The 19798-nt window shown below is 37.9% G+C and overlaps 1 protein-coding gene across 4 annotated transcripts in view; it reads right to left on the bottom strand.

Moving 5' to 3' along the window:
• The window catches only part of LOC108498682 (calcium-binding mitochondrial carrier protein Aralar2), a 77857-nt gene that overhangs the window by 44399 nt on the left and 13660 nt on the right, over positions 1 to 19798 (bottom strand). For all 4 annotated transcript variants that reach the window (XM_017817678.1, XM_017817677.1, XM_017817675.1 and 1 more), the window contains 2 exons: positions 9808 to 9861; positions 5078 to 5220 (listed from right to left, as the gene is read on the bottom strand). In XM_017817678.1, coding sequence (XP_017673167.1) covers positions 5078 to 5220; positions 9808 to 9861 — 197 coding nt within the window. The remainder of the gene's footprint in view (positions 1 to 5077; positions 5221 to 9807; positions 9862 to 19798) is intronic.

Raw genomic sequence — 19798 nt, forward strand, 5'->3', positions numbered from 1 at the left:
TAAATAAAAAGAAACCTCCTCAGGTATTCTTAAGATTAAACTCACAATTGACGATGCCAGCAAACATATAAGCAGGCCTTAGGCTTTACTGGCAAAGAAGTCAGTGACTTATTACATATGCGCATTTTAGCACACGGGAAGCCATCAAATGGTTTACTTTAAACTCCTTGGGAACTCTCAGTAATAAGAATAATAATAATATAATAATATATACTCAGCCTTTAAAAGGAAGAAAACTTCCATCTCTTCTAAACTAATTTTTTTCAAAAGTAACATTTCCTTCAATTTTATACCAATATATCACAACCTATTTACGCATATTTACTGTTACAATGTGACTTACAGTCTATAAAAGGTCATTATTAGTCATTATTATTGGTTACATACCTGACAGAACAGTAAAAAGATGCAAAGCACTGAGTTCTGTCCCAAAGATTATAATGCACACACAGAGAAAGAACAGAACAGAACAGACAGCAGGTGACAAGACTCTAGAACAGGACTGTTTAGAATTATAAATGTACAATCTTTGTCAACACCATTATGGTAAAGCTGTTTTCTGTGTGAAACAACAACTAGTGCATGTCCTTACCAATGGATCCCAACACAGTGATGAGAACACAGAAAACAAATACAGCACCTATACCAGTAGAATCCCACCACCATGCTAAGAACATGCTACTATGCTACTAGGCCTGGATTTGATTAAAACTCCATGTATTAACACTGCTACAAGATTTTATACTGGTAGAAGCACTCTTTTTCAGTACTTGGAAGCAATAATCCCCATATTAAGTCACAGATAGATGCTTAAAATAACCCTTTATCTATTTTTTAAAACAGTTATTCACAGTACTAGGAATATTAAAAGTGTACAAATTGTGTGGCTCTAGCCAGACTGTTAAAGAAGAGACATTAATATCTGCTGTGCCAGCTGAATTCAAATTAACCCAATTTTTACATGTTAATTAAACCAGCTATTTTCTTCTTATTGTATTTTTGCTCCCTAAGTAGACTAGCCTGCTAGTGATTCCCAACAGATCTATTCTAACAACGACGTATTCATTTACTTCTATTATGACCATACAATACAGTAACTGAGCAGTAATTTTTCACAGTCAATTACACGTGTGATTCTTAATGCTTAAAGATGCTGAAATAATGTGTACTACATAGCCATATGCTCACTTCTCTATAGTGCACAAGGGTAGTTGCCTGGGTAACACATTTTCTCTCCAGTTTAGCATCACCCTTTTGGGTTTACCATAGCCCTTCACTGAATAACATTAGGTGTCATTAAACAGCACATATTAACATGGACTTCAATATACTACTTAAGTAGTATATTTTATCTACCTAAAGAAGTACTCATTTATGTTACAAAAGCAGAGAAAAACCCAGTGATTTTAACAGCACAAAGAGAGGAAGCTGAAATGTTTACGAAATTTTATCTCAGTTTTGAAGATATTCTACCCAAATGGTCAAAGTCTTCCTTCACCTTCACATCCTCATTATCAGTGTCAATACTGCATGATTTATTCAGGAAGACTCAGATCTTGATATTTTAAAAGCATCCACACACAAGAGCTTCAGTCCAAACACAACAACTGGGTATGGTGCAGCAAACCCACTATTTTACTGCTCTCTCCTTTCTTCCATGCTGCTTCTTTTGATGCTCACGCCTGTGGCATCTGGACATCACATAGACATGATGCATTCCCACCCGAAAAAGTCCGCATATAGCCATGCAAAGAAAAAAAGCCACTACCCACTGTAATAAAACATACAAATGCAATGATGAAGAGTTTTCTTCAGAAATCAATGCATATGTTTTTACTGTATCAGCAATTTAAACACGGTAACATAATGGGACACAAATTGAAGCGACATCTATTATTTTACACTGCAAGCTAGGTAAACTAAGTATAGTGCAAATTGGTCCATTAGAGGATAAATTTATACCAAATAATAATGAAAAATGCTGGCATTTCCAAGTGTTATTTTTGAATACTTTGTCCTTTCTAAAAATAAAGCAATGGTATTTCTCAGTAAAGTGTTAGTTACTACAGTCCAAATAGAGACATGCAGTAAATACTTATTTTGTTAGAGACATGTTTAAAAGTAAAACAAAAAATTGAAAAACAATGTTACAGTAGGCAGGACGGAAAATGCCTGGCCTGTTGCTGGCGGGCCTTGAGAAAGCCACTGTATTCTGGGGGAATTTCTGATCCAGCTGAAGCCAAATAAAGCATATTTTTAAACTAAGATTAGCAATGAGGCCAGGAACCAGTCAAGGCTCTTCAATCTGTTTTATACAAACAACAACCATGCAATATAACACTTTAAAAACCCTGTGTTATTACCAATCAACTACTTTGAAAGGTTCATCTGGCCATCGGCAAGGTAACTATTTCCTTTTCTTAGGGGAAACCTTAAAATCATGCCTTCAGAAGAGAACAGCAGGAAAGCCTACCTCCAAATAAACCTCTGCCCTGACTTAAGATGGAGGCAAAACTTGCTCCCATGGCAACAGATATTCACTGAATGACAGAATATGCTTTAAGAGGTCTTGTACCTTTGTCACAACAACAGCAGCTCCTGTAGATACGCTCAAATCCTTAATCTCTGGCAATACAGGAATTGTGCTAAAGCTACATGAGATTTTGTCTACAGTACACTGTGGGATTTTATGTAAGAGCTGCTGTTCTTTCCACTTTACACTCAGAACTTCTTCAACTCTGGGGTAAGCAATTCTTTGCCCATTTATATCCTCTGCTCATGAGTCAGAAGCTGTTGAGCTGTCTGTCTTGCACCTGTGCGACTTACCAAGTTTAGTATTTCACACTGATTACACTTGGTACCTCTACCTACCTTCTCACCAAAATGAGAAGAAATTGAAAAGCATTCTAAAGAATGCAAGGAACAGCCTTTGTGATCCTGGCTCAGACCCTTTTAGTGACAAGTGGTCATGCTCATCAGTCATGAAAAACACCTGCTTCTTCAGAGCAAACCAGGGATCCAAGACAGTGGATAAAATGCTTCTAGAAATATCACAGCAGTGTTCTCAGAACTAAACTACTTTTAGCCACTAACACTGTAACAAAATTAACTTGTCATTGCTCTTGCAAGATACTTTCTATTTTATACTAAAGCTAAATTATTGAACATACTTTCATGACCTTGAATATGTGTAAGTCTCTAAACACCGACAAGCCTACTAAAAATGAACACTAACAAAAGCCGTTTTGTGCTTCACCTTAAAAACTGGGAGCTCTGGCCTGCCAAGTTGGAAAGCATTCAAAAGAAGACTAATACATCCTCTAGGAGGACGTCCTCCTAGACGTTTTCACCTCTAGGAGATTTCATGCCAGGAACCAAAAAGCAACTGGCCCTTGTCTCAGAGGATCACTCTGTCAATTACATTATACACCACAAGAACAAGATGCAAATGCAGACTAAACAGATGGATGCCAATCACTTTCCAAACTTTCTCCATTCTTTCATATATTAGTGTAGCAGCTAAATAAAAAGACAGCCTGAACATCAGAAGAGACTCTCCAAAGACACATTGGGAACATGCAGTCCCCTGTCACTGCACAGTGTGGATTACAGAAACAATCCTTGCCCATAGCAGAAAGCAGCAATTAGAAGCCTCAATACTCCACCACAAAACTCCCACAAGATCATGCCAAGTTATGAAATCCCAACTTGTCAACAAGTTCACATAGGCTACAGTTTTACATTTTGTTCTTCCTGACACCAGCTTCTGTTTGTGAGGGAGATCCAAATCACAAGGTATGGATTATGCTCTCAATCTTCTTATTACAAAACGGATTTGAAGCCATGTAATTTGGAAAATGACATTTTTGCAGGCATCAAACCAAGGGAAGAAATCTGAGAAATGCTTAATGTTTTCAGTCAAACATTACCTGAAGCCACTGCTTTCTTGATGCCATCAGTGTTATCAACATAACCTTTTACAGAAATCTTTTACTAGAGTAACAATCACCACATTAACTCATCTGCAAGGTTTAAGGTGCCCAGCTGAACAGAAAAGAGAGCACAGAAACTACTGCAGAAGTTCTCAGTTATCCCTAAGAAGCCTGCATTCTCTAGTCATACTTTATTTATCTCACATTTTACTCTCTGCAACCACTGATATGAGTCATGCCTGAAGTTTTCTGGTTTCTAAAAATGCCACTACTATACACTTTAAGACCACAGCTAATTATTCTAAAGTTTCTCTAAGGATACTTTAAAGGGAGGGTTCAAAAAATGCATTCATATGGGTGAAGAGACAACTTGCCTGGGCAAGTACCAAAAGCAAAAGCTAAGATTTCATTTAAGTAGGGGGAGAAAGATGGAGGGGTAGCTGATCTTGCCCATTGGCAAAGTCAGCCTTTCAAATGCAAACCATGTGCAACCAACTTCACTGCTGTCTTCTCAAGTCTGCAGAGTGACTCCCTAAATACCTTAGATGCTCCTCCTCCCTCTTGAAGGAAAAAAACAGCAGCAAAAAAACCTTTAACAGAGCCATGGCAAAATAAAGCAGGGTAACTTTTTCTAGGATCTCTTCCTACACCATCTAAACTTATTTTAGATTGCAATTTGGATGTGTTTGTGACAGATACATAAAGTAAACAGAGACAGAAAGACTCATGGAAGGAAAGAAAAGCAGGAGTTAGGGGAGCCAGCCAACAAACATGAAAGGTTCCGTGAATTAAAAATACATAGTAGACAGAAAATGGTTTGAGTCGCTAAATGGTAGGTGCTGTTGAAAACATTGTTTCTACTCTTGATACTTAGAAGATACTGTATTCCTTTATGCATCTGCGAGGAGGGGGCAGTGAAAACCAAAACACCACCCTTCAGGGATTAGACTTCTCAGAAGAATGGTTTTCAATTTTAAAAATGAACAAAGAAAAACAGAAAAAGAAAAGTAAACCAATCAACTACCAAAAAAAGAAAAAAGAAGCAAAACAAAAAAATAAACCCAAAACCAACCAAACAAAAAAGAACCCAAACAAAAAAACCCTCACCTAAACAAACAAAAACAAAATCACAAAAAAACACTTACCCATCTTTTGTCTGATCCACCACACCTGCAAGGAGCTGTACAGTGCTTGCATTAGGCAAACCATCTCCAATTATCTTCAGGTATCGGGTGACAAAGTCATGAGGAGACATGAAGAATTCTCCATTCTTCTCCACACTTGCATACTGTTAAAAGAATACAATATTTAGTGCCTCAATACATCCTTCTCCAGGCATTTATTACCACCACCCATGGTTTCCAGTCAGGAGCAGGCCTATGTTACAGCAGATGACAGTTCTGCTCCAAAGAACCTACAACCTAGACGCAAACAAGGTCTAGAAAAAGGGGGAAACACTCAGGAAGCTGAAGACTTGGCTTCCTAGCCAAAGAATCACAAATATATGATTTTTTGGTTATCAGGTCAACAATTTCTCCATGGTAGACTAGAAATGCTCCAGTATTGAATACTTCTTTTGAAGTAGAACAAGAAGCACACACACATTTCCAAGCATTGTATGTGGAATCTCAGGACCACTGAAACTCTGACATCAACAGGATACTCTGGCATATCTTATTTATCTGAAATTACTTCTGTGTGCAGTCACTCTACTCCAGGACAAGGCAGAGTTACAGCCCTGAAATGCCAGTGGAGCAAATGATCCCACAAGAGCGTCCACCTGGGGGTGCTGTTTTGAAGAACTCCACCTCACCACCTCCAGCCACAGCTGGTCCCTAAGGAAAGGAGAATCTACAGATACTCCTCTTTGGTTGAAATGCTGAAAGGAAGCCAAAGAATAGAATTTACAGAAAAATGTAAAGAAAACAAGAACTTTGACAGTTCAGCACACTAAGAAAAAAGAAAAGAGGTCTAACACCTCACCAAACACCACTGGCATAAATTACTCCTGCTTTACACCACAGTTACTGGCATACTACTCCAGAAAACAGCTATTGACAGACCTAAGCATATTTACTCCAAAGGGAAGCCTCCAGTAATATGTTACAAACAAAAGTAATACTAACACTTTTGAAGATAATATCTAAATAAATAAATACAATTCCCTTTGTTACCACCCCAACACTGATTCCTAGGTCATCCCTCAAATTTTAAAGCCCTCATTTTCTGCAGAAGGTTAAATTTGAAATCAACTCTAAAAATGTATTTCTAGTAAAGAAAAAGGATAAGGACAACAATTAAGAGGAAGAAAATGAAGAGGCATTTGCAGAACCATGTGTTAGCTTTAAAAGGAAACAGGTCTGTCTTGGGATAACAAATGTACACTGAGAACAGGAAAGAAACTGCTAATTTCTCTTTTCTTTCTTTTTTTTTTTTTTAAGGCAAGGTAGGATGATAAACCATTGTTGCAGCTCCCCATAGAGCATTATCCACAGTAAAGTAATAAATAAATTAGATGCCTACTGCTATTTTGTAGTGTACTTCAAAGACATGTTTTCTTTCACATTACTATGGCTCTGCTAAGGGAAGAAAACTGCCAGTTTTCATTTCTTACCGGTGCCTGCAGCATACCGTTATACCTGCTGTAGGCATATAACTCTCAGAGGGATGCCAAAGTGTAACAGTAAGTAGATTATTTTCTTATAGTGCTATATAAATACCATTTTCAGGTACAACAATATCTTCAAGAAACAAGGCTTCAGAGAATCAAGCCCAAACAAAACATAACTTGCTTTGGCATCTATATATTGGTTAGCGCTTAAGGATTCCTTTTTCAATAGACACTGTAACGCAAACTTTCTAGTTTCTACACTGCAAGGAATTTTGAATTGTATACTTTTGAAAGAACTAAAAGATCAATTGATTTCAATGTAATCATTTGCAGAAAGACAGAATCCTTCAGAATCCCAGCCTTAGAAACTTTTAACACAGCAGCTATTGAGAAACAAATCAAATAAGTCAGACAGTCTATCCTTCTATATTTCATTTTTTTCATCCAGGCTAACCCCCTGCTAGGGCACTCAATAACAGAAAACAGCACAAGGTTTCAGGTCCCCCTGTTTCTTGCCATTGTGATTTACTCGAGTGTATTTGAAATCCAATCATGTACTCTCTACTACCTATAGAAAATGACCTTGAAAAATGTCAGCTTGATCACTTTGACTAAAATCTAATCTCTTAGGGGTTATGGTAGAAGACTTAGAAAAAGTAGAGGTACTCCTGGAAATTATCATAACAGGAAAAAAAAAACGAACATCAATTCTATTGGGTTTGGAGGAGAAACATTTAAAAATTGGTTCTTTATAATTTTAGTTTTCCCCACTTTGGCAATTACACCCACAGAGAATTTGATATTATACAATAGTACGTAACAGCTTTTTGGTAACTTATTTACATACATTTTAGATAGTCAAGTAATAACAAGTTCAATCCCATTTAAAGTAAGATTTGCAAATATTTTATCGGGGGTTTGACATATTAAATATGCTAAAAGTTGACTGCAATCAACTGTATTTAAGCTGATTGTTTCATACTTATTTCCACACTGTGGGTATCACTCCTTCATGGTGATCATATTTTTTAATTCTTAATTGAAGTAGAAGTAATGGTTGTCAAGTTATTTTGTAAGTGAAGATCCCACTATCTGCAGAAGCAACTGTATTGGCCTCACCACTTAAAATCATCTGAAGCAGCTTAATTAACACTGGCCATCATTTATCTGTAGAGCATGAAACAACATACCACATTCACTCATGCTTTTTCCTTCTCACTAGTAAGTGGCACAACAATTCTGTATTACACTGAACAAAATGTTTAGCTCATATTCCATTACTCCATGTTACTGAGACTCCTTCTTTTCAGTGAAAGGGGAAGCAGAAAAGGAAGAAAAAGAAGCCAGAGGTGGCATTTAGTGTGCTCAAGTAAGACCCATTCAATCCACCGAAACAGTGAGGGTGCTACAACCTTCAGAAACGCCCACAGGCAGGTAGGAAACAATTTTCACACTATTCTCGGCAAACCAACTAGCCAACCTCCCCCCGCTCCAAATGAGCATCACCTCATATTGCAGAAGGGACCAGGCTTCTCTCTAGTGTGTTTATTTCTTCTCTCACTGCTACCATCTTCTCAGGTCAATGGTCTACTGTGTGCCTTATCTGCTGCCCTGCTCCTGCTCTTTAAGCATACACCTCTGTAAATCACATAACCCATTCTTTTTCAAGAGTCTTTTTGCTCTCCTGACAGACAGAAGATTCCAGGACTTAATAAGTTAAATTGTAGCTTTCTCAACTAAAAATCTGATTTCAGAGCTATAAATACTGACAGTATATGATAAAACTATAAATACTGGCAATATACATTCTGACACCTACACATATTGTTAAGAATAGCTCATAAGGGACAATGGAAAACATACCAAGAAGTACATGGAGAGTGGGGCATGATACTGGAGAGAGCGAAGGTGGAGAGAAGAACTCGGAAATGTAGGAGCTCTCTTAGGCACTCAACACCTTCATAAAAATAATTCAGATACAACAGCTCTCTACAGCACTGTGGCACCTACCTCGCATACATTATTCAGGACCACCAATTTCTGTACTCTTTTTTTTCATACCAGAATACCAAGCTAATATAGATACTGTACTAATAAATCTTAGGAAGGCTAGGAATAGTTATTTAAATTTAGGAAACAGGTCAAAGAAAGTCAGTTTCACAGAATCATACAATAACTTGGTTTGGGTTAGAAGGGACCTTAAAGATCATCTAGTTCCAACCTTCCTGCCAGGAGCAAATACATCTTCCATTAGGCCAGGTTACTCAAAGCCCAATTCAACCTGGCCTTGAACACTTCCAGGGATGGGGCATCCACAACTTCTCTGGGCAACCTCTTCCAGGGTCTTACCACCCTCACAGTAAGAATTTCTTCCTAATATCTAATCTAAACCTACTCTCTTTCGGTTTAAAGTCATTCCCCCTTGTCCTCTCACTACATGTCCTTGTAAAGTGGCCCTCTCCACATTACTTGCAGACCCTCTTCAGGTACTGGAAGGCCGCAGTAAGATCTCCCTGGAGTCTCTTCTTCTCCAGGCTGAACGATCATAACTCTCAGTCTGTCTTCATAGGAGAGCTTCTTCAGCCCTCTGAGCATCTCTGTGACCCTTCTCTGGATTCACTCCAACAGGTTCATATCCTTCTTGTGTTGAAGGCCCCAGAGCTGGATGCAGTACTTCAAGTGGGGTCTCAGAGGAATGGAGTAGAGTTGGATAATCACATCCCAGCTTCCAGCAAAATACTAAAGCACACTTCCCTCAAGTACACAAGCAAGTAAATGAGTCATTTCTTTACTTGCATACTTCTACAGCAGGCCAACACAGAAAGAATTTTAGTCATATAATAAATACGGCCAGCACTTCCCAATACTTCTAGAAATTAGAGAAGCAGAGATAACTGTAAAGGAAGAAAGGAAACAAGGATGGAATAAGAAAATTTACCAAATGGTCTAACAGCAAGGTGTCTACACAAACATTTTACCACGTATAGGAACAATACCGAAACTCCCACCACATTCTCTGAACAATGAGGGTTTTTTCTAAGATAGCAATACTTCTTCTGAGTCAATACAATAATCACTCAGGAATGTATGTGGCTTCTTGGTGAGCATTGTTCAATTCTGATAATGGTATTTAAGTCTAACATGGTAATAATACAGAGAATGATTAATGGTTGGAAAAAATATCAAGAGTTGTATGCTGCAATAATAGAGCAAAAGATACGAAAAATTTAAGCAGAAAGAGTAAAATATTTACTTTACACATACCTTCAAAAATATTGTTTTCAACTCAGCTGGATCAGCTCTCTTGGTTAGAGCCACCTACAAGTAAATACAATTACATTAATATGCATAATTTATATAAAAGATGTCAAAGTGTCATTTAAAAAGAACTCAAACAACAGAACGAGTGAGGAAAATAAATGTTCACCTTACATAAATTAGGTACTGCTTTAGCTGGCCATGTTTATTTTACTCATTTCACACTTTACGTAAAGATATTCAAGATTTTTGTTCTAACTGCTTTCTTTATGCAATCCTGCAATTCTTAAACAAGCACACAGTAACAAGTCATAAAGACATTCAAGAATCAAATCTTTACAACATACCTCTCTGCTGGGATGCAGCATTACACCATCTTTACCATACAGATTTTTACGCTTCCAGCACCTTTCACCTAAGGATTTCAGAGTACCATACACAGCCCACAACTGATAAATGGCAAGAATAAAATACTCTTACAAACTTTTCCAAGAAAGCAGCTCCATAAAAGACTGAATTTCAATGTATTTATCTGGTTTATTACTTCCAACATTTTAAACTTACAGTGTAGATCTTTCTGATGAGGTGAATTCAGAACACAGAGTATCTGGATTTTCTGCAGATCAGACAACTAGCCAGTTCCAACTAAAATCTAAGTTACATTTACCACCACAAACCCAAAATAGTTACACTCTTTTGTCCCAAAACACTGAATCAAAAAATATTCAACTCACTATGGATTAAGTCCATCAGTATTATCATGGTTGACACACCATACAATCCATTTGCTGCTTTTGGCAGTAAGTGGATTCATCCCCTCGGTCTGTGCCTGCTATAGAGTTTCCCTTTCCTTCTTCAGGATACTTTGATAAAATCTTGCTTGCCAGCATAATAACCATCATCATCAAAGTCAATACAGAACATCAACCTATTTCTAATAAAAAGTAAATTACTTTGTAAGCAGACCTGGATTTTTAAAAAAATTGGGAAAACATCTCTGTAATGAGGAATAAACAGCCAAAGGGCAAGACATAAAATCTTACCCCCACCTAAGAATTAGACATCAGAAACGTTATCAATAAAACACTATCTCCCTTTCTGACTCTTAAGAGCAATGTAGACTGTAAAGGCAAATGTGACTGCAAGTGCATTTCTAGTGTCAGTCTGTACAACAGCATTACATCCTCACACGTATATTTAATAAAGAATCTTTAGTAAGCTTTTCCTCACCCTAAATGCATCATTTAAAAACTAAACAAAAACAAAAGACAACAAAAAGTCCCACTAAAAAACCAAAACCCAGAGTATTTTAGAAAAAGTGTATGATTAAAGTTTCTTATCAAATTTTAGAGGGCTTTTAGAGGGAAAAACCACGCCTGAAGTTATGCTAGGACTCAACTGACAAAGTCCACAGCTGGAATCCCAATTCTGTGCTTGCACAGAAATCCGCATGAAACCACTTGCAAAAAATCAAAGTGTAATTGTGACATTGGGAATGTAAAAATGTGTGTTTTCTAAAGTGCAAGCTGTCTTAAATATAATCACTGTAAGCAAAGACTTAATTAACCCCATTTGTAAAAATCTGTTAGTCTAGAGCAATTGGGAATTTTGTGGAAATCAAAAAAACCATGTATATGCTGCTTCAGTTCAGAATCTTGTCATAGTATAGGCAAACAAATGACATTTCAAACACTTATAGCCATTAAATATAAATCAGTATCACACTTCATCTGCCTAAAGTTTAAATTTTATACTGCACAGAAATCTAAGCCTAAAGAAGCCAGGGGTGGGAAAAAAAAAAAAAAAAAAAGGAAAAGGCACATGCTGATAGCTGAACTTACACTCACTTTCCTTTGGTTTCACTGAAATTAACAGTCTTGAGAAACTTGGGAGCTGTGCTCACAGTCCAGTTGCCATTTTTCAGCCCCCTTTTGATTATCAGGGAATTTAGGCGGTGTTTTTGAACAGTTAGATTCTTCAAACCATAGGCTGAAGTTGGTCGGGTCAGTGAATACACAGAAGCACTGCAGACTGGCAGTCCAAGCAGTGGCTGCAGACCATGGCTTTCCTCCATTTCCCAGCAAACAGGAGAGGAAATGCATGGTTAACACTGTGTTAATTGGTACATCAGTGTGTCATCCACCAATGTCCATTTTGAAAGGCTTACCTGACCCCAATTAAGGAAAAGAGGCTCTATTAAGTTACATTAGAAGCTTCAAGAGGACCGATGCTAATGCAGCCATACCAGTGCTAAGAGAAGTATTTAATTCAGCTTTTCATCCATACCCAGCTATGGGCAAGGCTGAAGCTGCACACACAGATTCAAAAACTGATCCTGATGACAGTTGTTACTAGCAGATTTCCACTTTGGAAAAGGTCAAAATATCACTTTCCATACCATTCTGTAAATTGTTCCCAGTTATGTCAGCAGTTGAAGGTGGGCTAAGTAATCTGATGCCAACAAGACTGCAAACTGACAGGTAGCATGCCTGATGAAAAGTGACCCACAGACAAAAGCTGCTTCTCTTCCAGTCAACTCAGGTGATATTTACTGACTCTCACATAACTGGGCTTAGGTAATGTGTTTTGTTACTGGAAAGACTTCTCCATTTTACTTAATCTTCTCTCCACAAAGATAAAACCAGCTATGAGGTGGCAGGCCTAACATCTCTAGTTGCTTGAGGAGGCATTTGATAAAGCAGATCTGAGGGAAATAATGTTTGTTACTGCTCTTTACAAGAAAATTCTGTGTAACAGACACTAACACTTAAAACAGTAACTTTATTAAGTAAGGTTCACTGAGGAAAGCTCTTCAACAAACAACATTTACCATTAAAAAAAAAACCCAGGAGACAACAGGGCGTACAGAAACTAAAGGGCAGGATTATAACCAAGTTAGAACATTCTACAGGAAAGGTTGGGATAATGTACAGAAAATGTCAGTGGGGATTTTTTTATTCCTAAGGTAGACATCTGAAAGTCTTTACCAACATACTATGTGTACATGCGTGGTATAATGTGTGTGAAGAACCAGACAGAACAGGCAATATAAGAATTGAACTTAAAAATGTTGAATCCCTCCAATTAGCAGTAACGTTCAGCAAAGGGAGACATAGGGTGCACAGAGAAAGGGAAAGCTCTGTAAGTGAGAGACAGTAACACACAGACTGATTTGCATGCTGGAGCTCTTCATATCCTTAGACTTCTTTGCACCTTGATCTTAATTTTCTCCAGCAGACCTCTTTTCTCCTCGTTGACTTATGCTCAATTTACACACACATGCATTTTCAGTCTCACTTCCATACTCAAACCAAATGCAAAAAGTCTTCCCAGAAAAATAAAACTGCACAACACAAGAAAACAGAATCCATTGAGAATCAAAGAAAATTATATTACATTTCCAATCAATTGTATTAATATATTTGTCATTCATAAGGTAGAAGAAATAGGTTGTCAAAGAGTGCATGATATCAAAAGACACAAAGGACTAATAATGTATCAAGTGTTCCACCTAGTAAAGAAGAACATGGGCAGGCAAGAGAGAAAAAGGACAGTAGGAAAATCAGCATTTATGGTAATATAGCATTAATCTGATGGCAAAAACATAACGTTCAACTTTCTCAACATTATGGCAAAGATGACTTTAGTAGTCACAATTTGGAGAGAGTCAAAAGGTGACTGGAATACTTGGAATGGCTACAATATTACAGAAAGTTTATTGGGACAACAGCAAGTCCTAAACAAAGAAAAAGATATAAACATCTTTCATATTGTTCTTTCCTCTTGGTTTAATCTGAATAGAACTCAGTTGAAGGAGAAAGTTGATAGAGGTAAATATGTCCCCCCTGACACCAACCAGGTAAGATGCCAGAGAGCAGTCCTTCTTCAAGTACAGAGCCAGAGCTGTGGCAGGGCTGCCTTGCTGGTGGACAGTGGTGAGCTCAGTCTGTTTAGTTCTAGAGAACATCATCCATAGGCATATACAGAGAGATGTTTGATGAAAAGCCCAACAAGTGATCACAAGCTCTAGTAGCCTGTGTTGAAATTAAGATTATTTTTCTGAAGTTCATCCATTCTTAAACACAACTAAAGAACACAATTTCACACCAATAAAAGACCACAAATCAGGATTGAAACCTCATGTCTTCTAGAGGTATTCTTTAGTTTCATCACAAGTTATTGAGTCCACCTGCAAGACTCAAACACATGTGGCCCAGTTCATGTAAGAGGTCCCATTAGGTGGTCATAATGTTTCCTTCTGGCTAAAAGTATACATATACACTTCATATGTGCGACTCTAAAGGAGATCAAACCAGGGTTTGACCCTACCTTCTTGTTTAAATGCATGACTGGAATACTGGAAACTAGTTAAAGTGCAGTTAGTTAAAGTTAGTTAAAGTTCAGATCAGAAACCTACTACTACTGTTTAAGTATTATGCTAAAACAACACTCTGTTTTTTATTTTAATACAACTAACTTGCTTACTTAGATGAAAATCACCTTTCTTCCATACTTGCACTAATACTACCACAAATCTTTCTTCTAACCTAACAAGTCCCCTTGGTCACTTTCCATCATCACACCCACATCCCAGGTTACAAGTGTTCTGCATCAACATCTGTCTAGGGTACTGTCTCCTATTTCAGCTGCCTCAGTAAGCATCTTTTGTTAGTCCAACATGCACATTCTCCTCTCAGCAAAAGGACTGCCATTCCTTCTACAGTAAAAGAACTTCACTGTGATCTGCAGTGGAAAGCGAACTATGCAGAACTCGGCATTACAGGGAAGATTTGAAGCAAGATGTGGACCAGCTCACCAAGCAGAGAAGTACAGAACCAGACAACTAAAAGGAGAGCTGGCACTGAATGCAGATCAAAAACCTTCTTGCCAGAGCTCCCAAACAGTAAACCGAGTATTTCTCCCAAGCAAATGTAGTCAGGTGGCATTTGGCATAACCACCCAAAGGCTTAGGGTAAGAAGGACTGTAAGAGAAGCTGATAACTACCAAGCGGGTACATTCAGTCTGATCAGTCTGAGCACAATAAGCCTTTAGTCAAAAACATTTATTTTCTAAAAGCAGTTCTGATCCTCAAACATTACAACTACACTTTGCAAAAGTGTAACCTTACACTAAGCAGCAGTTAGTGCATTCCTTTGTCTAATAACACCTAGTGAACCTAAGAAAAATAAATGCTATTACCAATAACCAGTAGTTTTTTCAGATCCTACAGGCTGATTCAGTATGAAGAGATACAGAATAAACACTACTGAAACTAGACAGTTACGCTGAGTCTACCCCACACATTGGTGAAGCAAAACAAAATTTGCTAGCTAACAGAAACAGCAAATCTCAAACAAAACTATTCACATCCATCCACACTCCATCACAATTATAAGTCTTTGGCAATTCCCAGTCCAGCTTCTCCACCACAATAAGTGGAACCTTCACTTCCCTCAAGTGCATCAAAGCTAACAAGTCTCCTTTACTGTGCAATTACCTTCTAGCTTTGATCCTACTGTCCAAGTCCCAGAACAAATGCAGCTGGCTTGTTCATAAGACGGTTTCCCCACAAGGATATTCCCAATGAACCAGAGTATTTTTGCACACAAACAGATTAGGGACCTACACACAGTTACCAATTACATACAGACAGAAAAATCCTTGTCCAGTTTGTCCAAGGAGGTACCTTCCAAGGAGGTACAGAAACCAAGGTGGAAGTAGTACATATCTTAACAAAAACTGCTACAAGAATTTCCAAGAATAGCTAATTGATGCTATGTAAAAATACATTTAGACTGTGTACTTCTACAATTTTTCTACTTAAAGACCTGGAAAACAAAAGGACAATAAAACTGCCCTGATACTAAGGTAAAAATAGCTAGGCATTGTCATTACTCAGTAAAATTGTTTAGCTAAAGGAAAAAGCCAATACTGGGTCCAATACTATCCACTCCAAACTTTAAGCACATATCAGAAAATGCAGTTAGGAACAAACTGAACTATTGGTTTGTAGTCAGTCTCCAGACTAGGACAAGGATACAATTGCTGTCATTCCTACCACAAAAATCGATGCACCACACTACAGCAAGAAACTGAACCCGAAAACAAAATCTTTATTAAAACCAGAAATTTCTTTCACTTTTCTTATTGCTACGAGAAAAGGTTCAGCTCTCAAATCACTTTACCAATCCACCAAAAAGTGCTACCAGAGTCTGCATGGTAGCAGATGCATCAGTCCATGTTCTTTCTCAAAGTAATATTCCCTGTTGTCTCATAGTTCCCCTACAACACGTTTTTACTCAGATGATCTTCAGGATGGTGATCCAAAGACACACCAGCAAGGTATGTTGCGATGGCCATTATGCTGTGTTAAGAATGTATGTCACTGTTATCCCAATGTTTCTCATCAAACTAGAGCTCATGGCTCACTTGAAGAAATGCAATAAGTATACGTAAGATATATTATGGGTCCTTCAATAAAAAAGTTTATTTCCAAATGAGCTACTGAGAAAGGTCAAATGACACTTTCATCCAGTCATGGGGATTCTTCAAAAATACCTGTCCCTCCTGCTCACCACAGATGGATGAGATGATAGATGCTAACACTGTTACTTTGCTCTCCGTTTTGCTTCCTTACACCTTTCAGAAATGGAGGCATTATAAACCCGATAAAACACATTTGGTGGCTACCTCAGCCCAGATTATAGATTCTCCCTTTTGATTCTCCCAGGGCGTGTTTTGTTACAACAGTACTACTGTACAGCCAATGCGCTGACCATAAACTCAAGACATCAACTGCTTCATGTTCATCTTCTGAAAGCAGTCATCCCAGTTCTAGCAATTTGTCTTCTAGAGCTAAACTTCAGGCTTACATCTAGCAGGAAAATGTTCATCTCACCCAAAGAAGCAAAGGATTGGAAAATTCTCCTGTGTAACAGCAGGATTCAAAGTAGTTCCTGAAAAAAGCAGACAGTTAAGATACCTATTATCACTCAGAAATTATAAGGGAGAAGTGGCAGACTATTAGGCCAGAATGAATCTTATCTGGTACTCAATGTTACTAGCAAAAAATATGTATTTGGACCAGGATTAAGCAATGGGTAAGTGACAACTAAGACAAAAGGCTGTTTAACGCCATCGTTCTCACAAGGCACCACCTTCAGGAAGCATCGTCTCACAGCTAGGCAGAGCACCTGTGAGCTCTGGGAGACCCACCTCTGAATGCAATATACAAGTTAATAACTCCAAGGTCCCCATGCCCATGTTGCTCAAGGTTCCCAACAGCAACAATCACTGTGGGTTTCACCTGTCTTCGAGCTTCACACCCCAACAATCACCCAAATGCTCACTCTGCCCCTGGCATGGCACAAAGCAGCTTTAACACCCTAAATGATCAGGAGCTTCCACCAAGAGGAGTCACAATCAAAAGATACAACACACCAGTATGATGCTGCACCGCCAGGGAACTTCTTGAGAGTCCTGCATTGTGTCTAACACCATGCAGTACACACAGCAACCTAAAAAAAAAAAATCCCATGCTTTATCTGACACCTTCATAAATTGCAGAACCCAGATAGCAAACAATGGTGGGAATAGAAATCTTGAACAGTATTACAAAAGGTTTCTCAGTGATTTTCTCTCCCAGATGTCAACATAAGGTCCCAGTGACTGAGCAGGATGGTTTGCAGCAATAAACAAAAATCTGCTGCCTTTTGAAGAAAACAAACCAGAAGCAGTGCCACACAGGGGTATTGTAAGATAATCATCTGCTCTTATGTAACTACTAATTCTATGATAAGGAAAAAAAACGTATATAGATGTGCAATCAGTCCCTATAAATGTGTGGAAAGTTTATAGACACTGTCTGAGGTTGTTGCTAGAGTAACTTGTTATTTGTGACTTCATGCTTGTGAATGAGCAAGTGAAACAAATATGCTGGAGAAAAGTTCCTATATATTACATACCTTGACTAATACTTGCATGACAGGAACTATGTAGGAATAACTGACAGATAAATGTGTTTTGTTTCAGTGTTGTGTTTTCTTCTTTGAACACAGAAATTCACTTTTCGAGATCCTATTTTTAATCAATTCCATCTATTCAACTCTATTTAAAATCCTACACCTCAGCAGCTCAGAGAACTGGGAAGGGTGTGGGAGTGGGCATGAATCCTTATGTGAGCATGGATCCAATCTACTACCTTGAAAAGAACAAAAGACAACTGCACAAGGGAAACAGCACCACATGCACAAAGTAAACCTATTAAAGGCTATAAATGGTGAGACTCAAAGAAAAGCTGCAGTCAGGAACCCTTCCTCACAGCTAACAAAAATAACAGGAGCATTCCAACACATACTTTGGAAAATGATAACACAGTGCTACTTCAAACAAAAAAAATGGGTTTTATTTCTTTTTTTTCTCTACAGCACTAACCATAGTGGTACACTGTGTCATGAGAAGCATGGTCTGTGAAAGCCGAGTCAGAGTAACGATCTACCTTATCTACCTTTTCCAGGTAAACATAGTCAACCTCTGAGTATGGAAAACCTGACCTTTCACATTACAAAATATCTGTCTCCCTTAAAGACCTGTCATCTTAAAATACATATGCCAAAATATGTGTTTGCAAACATGCTCTCTTTTGCCCGTGAGCAAGGGTATCACTGTTTGTTCAACTCCCATCATATGGGTTTAAGTTTAAAATTATTACGTCATCTCCCTGAAGACAGGGAGTACAAAGTAAAGGCAGATTAACATTTTATTTCACAATTCTTACCTTCAGTATTAACAACAAACAAATGTCTGGTGTTTAAATATTAGCAGATTACACAGTTGCCACAGGACACTACTGTTGCATGACCTTCATTCTTGCTGAAGATCTGAACAGAAAGGTGAAGCTATCAAAGAGGGTACTTGCAAATAATTTGCAGTTTCATGTGGGAATATAAAATAACCCAATGAAGATCTATATCGTTTATGTAAGGCAGTCACTGTAATACTAGAGGTTTATCTACCAGTGACGCTGCTGATGCTTTTGAGAACGCACGCAGGATCACTCTTGAGGAGAAAAGACAACGCAGAAAGAATCGTGTCTTGCAGAATTTACCACCTAAGGAGTCTTTCTGCTGTGCCTTTTGCAACCAGACGTGTCTATCTCGTATTGGCCTTTTTAGCCACCAACGCACCTGCAACAAACGTGGGTAGAGCCCTTCCCAAATCTTCGTTCGCGAAGCCCAGCCATGATGATCTACCAAGGACTTGATGCAATCCAGTCAAGATTGTTAAAGAGTTCACAATAGTTCTCCATAATTTACAGAAGTTGTAAGATATCTGACAACAATAACTCAAACCTTCTAATCTCCTTAAGAAACTGTGGAAATATTTTCAGCATTTTAATACATTTTAATTACAAATGATTCTGATTTTAGCTTGAATGATTTTGGCTTCTCATCCGTAAGTCTATTTTATGATAGATACTTGCATAAAGCAATAACTGTTTCATTAAAACATTAAATTTACTTCTGCTGCATTGCCCTCAGAATATTTTTGTGAGATCACTTGGTTGCAGTGGAAATAATAATGATGTCAAACTGAACATTTTTATTAAAGATAGGAATTTAAAAAAAAAAATCCTTAAATTACTTTCAGGCAGGCATCTTTAGAAGAGGGGAAAACAGATTTAAACCCTTTTTTTTTCCCAAGAAAGGAATTTCCATTTTCTTTGGGCACACTGTAGTTAAACTAAAATCTAAAAATACCAGATTAAAAAAACACAGAGCAGAGTTTAAGATATTAGAGAAATTCTGCCACTATTCTTTCAATGTCTCATTAACCAGGAGCTCTTCCATTTCGTTCCTTGGGCATTTGGGCTGATGTCAGCACCCTGACATGACTAAACTAATTCAGAACAGTATGTCTGCTGTTCCACAGCACTCTACTTTTTAGCATCAACTGTCAAAACCATAGTAAAGTTCCAAAAACTTCTTTCTGATCAGT

Source organism: Lepidothrix coronata, unplaced genomic scaffold (genome assembly GCF_001604755.1).
Source record: "Lepidothrix coronata isolate B3197 unplaced genomic scaffold, Lepidothrix_coronata-1.0 Scaffold62, whole genome shotgun sequence".
In the NCBI taxonomy this organism is placed as follows: Eukaryota; Metazoa; Chordata; class Aves; order Passeriformes; family Pipridae; genus Lepidothrix; species Lepidothrix coronata.